Source organism: Punctularia strigosozonata, assembly GCF_000264995.1.
Source record: "Punctularia strigosozonata HHB-11173 SS5 unplaced genomic scaffold PUNSTscaffold_2, whole genome shotgun sequence".
Taxonomy (NCBI): domain Eukaryota; kingdom Fungi; phylum Basidiomycota; class Agaricomycetes; order Corticiales; family Punctulariaceae; genus Punctularia; species Punctularia strigosozonata.
Window position 1 is genome coordinate 481,478 of NW_006767434.1, and position 4,161 is coordinate 485,638.

A 4,161-nucleotide genomic window follows, 5' to 3' on the forward strand; every position below is an offset into this window, starting at 1 on the left:
CGCCCCCCCCCCCCCCCCCCTTCGCACGAAGTTGCTCATTCCCTGCGCTGCCTGCACAACACTGCCGATGCCGTGCACACCGCGACCTCAACGACGTGCGGGATTGCGCGTCTGCGTCATCGCGGACCCTTGGACGACGCGCCGTTCGACGAGGATGAGAGGGAAGTGATCGCGAGCTTGGATTCGAAGAGCTATCCTGAAGCTACGAGGCCGGCGTCGTCTGCAGGATAAAAACCCTGGCATAGCGGGCTCTGTGCGAATGGATGCAGGAGCACCCCGTAGGCAGGGTGTTCTAGCCACACTCGTCCACCGCTCTGCAGGTCAAGCTGGCGTACGACCCGGGCTCCGCTGCCGTACCCCCTGCAGTGGCCCTATGACGGCAAGCCGCGCTGCGGATGCACCTGCTAGTACTGAAGTTGCGTTCTATCTGCGGGCGTCGGACGCGTTCGCGCTAAGTCTTGCATGCGAGATGACATTGAACGTTGGCGTAATGGGTACCTCATACTTCACTCAGCTGCGCGGGTTGAAAGGTAATCAAGTCAGATATATTGGACTCGTGTACACTATGATACACGTTCATCAATAACTGGGCTCCCGCACGGCTATGAGCCCGTGTGCACCGGCCATGATATCTATTGTACAGTTGCTGAGGTTAGAAGATCATGATACCTTTCACATGCCCGGTGCTTTATCGCGCAGTAACGTGAATCAAGGGCATTAGCCCGACGTTGACGTGATATTGCACGCTCCGGAGGATGCGCGAGTTGAGGCGGCACCAGTACCTGTTCTGTGCTAAGAGTCGACCACCGAGGACCTGACGTCTCCCGATCCCGGCCGTTCCACATCCGGGCTGGACCGCCCCCGTCCGCGTCCTCGTCGTCCATGGCGCCGATGTTCGCATTCCCAGAACTTACAAGGTGGTTATCGACGAAGCATGCTCGACCCGAGCCCCTCGAGCTTGCTGCGTTCAACACACTGGCGGAGTTGAAGAGCGCCCAGACTGGCCATCGGGGGAAAAATCTCATGATGGTGCGCAACGCAGATTCTTTGGGATAGGGAGTCAGTCGACGAAGAGAAAGCGGGAGGTGAGATAGAGGGTTGTAAAAACCTATGGAGGCGCCGGGAGCAGGTTATGTCCTGCGTTGGGTAGTCATTGAACAACCTGTGGACGTAAGCCCCCGGACGATGGTCGTCGGTTTTTCACGAGATCGATATCATTGGGGAGAGCATAATGCAAACCCGGGATAATATCCCTAGTTCGCGGGGATAATTTTCGCCGCCAGCAACCATGTACATGCACACTGGCACACTGATGCCAAGTCCGTGACGGCGCACGGTCGTATCCAGTTCAAACGCGATGCCGGCCTTGAGGATTTCGAGCATCGGTAGGTTCGAATACGAGGCGCCTGGAACGCGCGTTTGCCCGTCAGCGTCGATCGAGAAATGCATATAGAATGGCAAGCCGATTCACGCGAGAAGAGCTCGCAAGAACAGACCCAAGACAGGGTTACGCAGTTTGATCGGCAATTCCGGCGGCCACGACACGTCGACGATCTGAGCGTGCAGGTAGATGCCACGGTCCTGGAGGTTGTAGAGGTCGGCGATGGTGGAGAGCGAGCCGAGATCACGTCCCCGGTGCATTAGGAGCCAGGTTGCCTACAGAGAATGGATGTGTTCGTTCGACATATAGCTTTGAGAATAACCCGAATATGTAAGGAGCTTCTTTCGATGGTCATGGTGGGCGACATCGTAGACCCTCCGTTCGAATCGGTCGACATCCGCCTGCGCAGCCCAAGGGTGCATGCACTCGATGCAGCTCTCGTGTCGATCCCAAGCAGCTTCAAGCTTGACGTCTTGGCCAGACTGGGCGGATACGCTTGGAGTTTCTTCGGCTTCGGAGAGCCGGTCGCTGGACGACATCGCCGACGACGATATACTTTCCACGAGCGAGGAGGCGGGACGGTTGTGAGCCCGTGGCGTTCGATGCGCAGAACAGTCTGAGGAGACAAAGGGTGTGAGCGGGAGGATAATGTGCAGGTACTGGCACGCGAAATGCAACACGCCGGAGAGGCTATCGAGGTGGATCATGGTGTCGGCATGGGAGCAGAGGTGCGGTCCATACAAGGGAATGAACAGACGAGGATGATCGTCGAGGATGATCCTGCGAGTATCGAAGTCTCGTGAGCTTTACCAATCCTGAGGTCGGCGGGTTCTCAACTGCTCCAACGTCGACGCAAGCTTGGTATTCTTTTGGACGGTATGATTTGCATGGTGGACATGAGGTGAGTAAGGGGAACTCGTGTACCAGCACATACTCAAGAGTACTCACGTTGGACGCAACCGCCGAATATCTGTTGCTCGGGCTCATCCATGTTTACATCCCGCCTGGCATGAGTCATCCTTCCGAGTCGCGTACATCTTGGTGTGCGCGACGGAGGTTGAGAGACGGCAAACGAACCGGTCGGCCTGGTGAGCCTCGTACGGCGCCAGGTGGTTCTTGACGCGAACAGCAGTCATGAATCCGCGCGTTCCCGGAAGTAGAGTATGAGCCTGTGAACGTGCATCAGCGTCTATCAATAGGCAGATACGGTAGAGTAAGGGCGACCGATGCAAACGACGGAGATACACCAAGAGCGTATACAAGCGTAGAAAGAGGTACGAGGGAAATCGCGCACCTTGATCGCGGTTCTTCGGACGATCGCGTCAACGTCGAAGAACTGGACGAGTTGGCAGGGTATGGTACTTCCGCAGATTGGCAGGTTGGTGTGTTGGCGGAGAGTGGGCCAAGGTGGAGCAGATCAAGTTTGTTGTCGTGAGGTAGGCTACAGAAATAGTGCATATATGCGCTCGTCAGCATGCGTGAACTTCGGGTCGAATAGAGTTGGAAATTGAAGAGGAAAGGCTGACCGGGGCTGGAAGCGCCGACATGCATACTCGGGCTACCCATGCTGGGCGATATCGTCATCCTCCCACCTGATACACCTCAGGTCTGTATGCCAATCCGAGAGCCGGCATATCCGGCACGGTGGTCGTGGTTATAGCGAGCTCGATGACATTGCCAGACTGGGCCCATTCGGTCAGAGCTTCTTCGTCTTCGGAGGGCCGGTCACCATTACGATGGACCAAGTTGACGACGACGAGACACTGGGAGCGGACGAGGAGGCTGGACAGTGATGACGGTGCTCCGGTCTTGCGGATATGATGTTCGATGCGGAGAGTGGTTTGAGGAGCCGTGAGGCGTGGTCGCGAGGATCAGGTACACGGGCTAGCGTATGCCCTGCTTCATGGCCGATGCAGTTTATCGTATTGGATCATAGCGCCGATGGCGAAAGAAGAGGGAGATGAGACGCGGTGGTGTGAGGTGAGGGGACGGACGTCGTTGCTCTTCGGGATGGCCCTAGGCGACGGAGGTGTTCGAATCCTGAGGTCGGCGCATTGCTGGATGAGCTCTTAGTCTCGAGCGCAGCATGAGAGACGCGTGGTCCATCGAGGACCAGAGGAAGCGGGATGGAGACTCGACATCGCCCGGCCGGATGAGACGTTCCGCACTGCTGAGGCCGAGTGAACAAACGAACGTCGTCAACCAGCACATACTCAAACACTCACGCTGTTGACCACCGAACATCGACATCATCTCTAGTTTTGCTCATATTCATCCCCGTTCCCCTCCAGTGAGACACAAGTCATTGATCTGACTTGCAATGCGGACATCTTGACGTGTGGAGCTGGCCGAGAGAGCGACTCCGATGTCGCGCGCGACCGCCGTCGGCCGAAGCCGATCCAGCTTGTCTCTCTCCGTGCCTTGGTTCGTCGCCCCGGGGGCTCTCAGATGTGCACTCGCATGGCAAGATCATATAATGCGTCTCGTCTCGATCGTGTTCTCCGAGCCTGCTTCGTACAGCACGCAACTCGTTGTATCATCGTACCTGCCGCTACCGTCGGTCCACCTACCACCTGCCTCAAGTCAGCCTACTCCAAGACAACGGATTTGAGTCCATCCCCAGTATGCTCATTCGCGCGTCCATAGCTCGCGTGAAGCACGCCAAACCGAACGCGGGGTCTTTCGCCTCCCCGGCGCGGCTACATCAAAGCGGGGCTATTGAGGCTGACGAAGCATTCGTCCTCGCTGCAAATGGAAAGGAGCGTGCAAGGCATGCCAAG

The 4,161-nt window shown here is 57.1% G+C and overlaps 1 protein-coding gene across 1 annotated transcript; it reads right to left on the reverse strand.

Moving 5' to 3' along the window:
* Window positions 1-1,467: 1,467 nt before the first annotated feature.
* On the reverse strand, window positions 1,468-2,088 carry PUNSTDRAFT_130524 (uncharacterized protein; the record flags this gene model as incomplete). The annotated part of the gene is made up of 2 exons (XM_007379762.1): window positions 1,468-1,656; window positions 1,747-2,088. The coding sequence occupies 2 exons, from the start codon at window positions 2,086-2,088 to the stop codon at window positions 1,468-1,470; spliced, it is 531 nt and encodes a 176-aa protein (XP_007379824.1).
* Window positions 2,089-4,161: the final 2,073 nt, after the last annotated feature.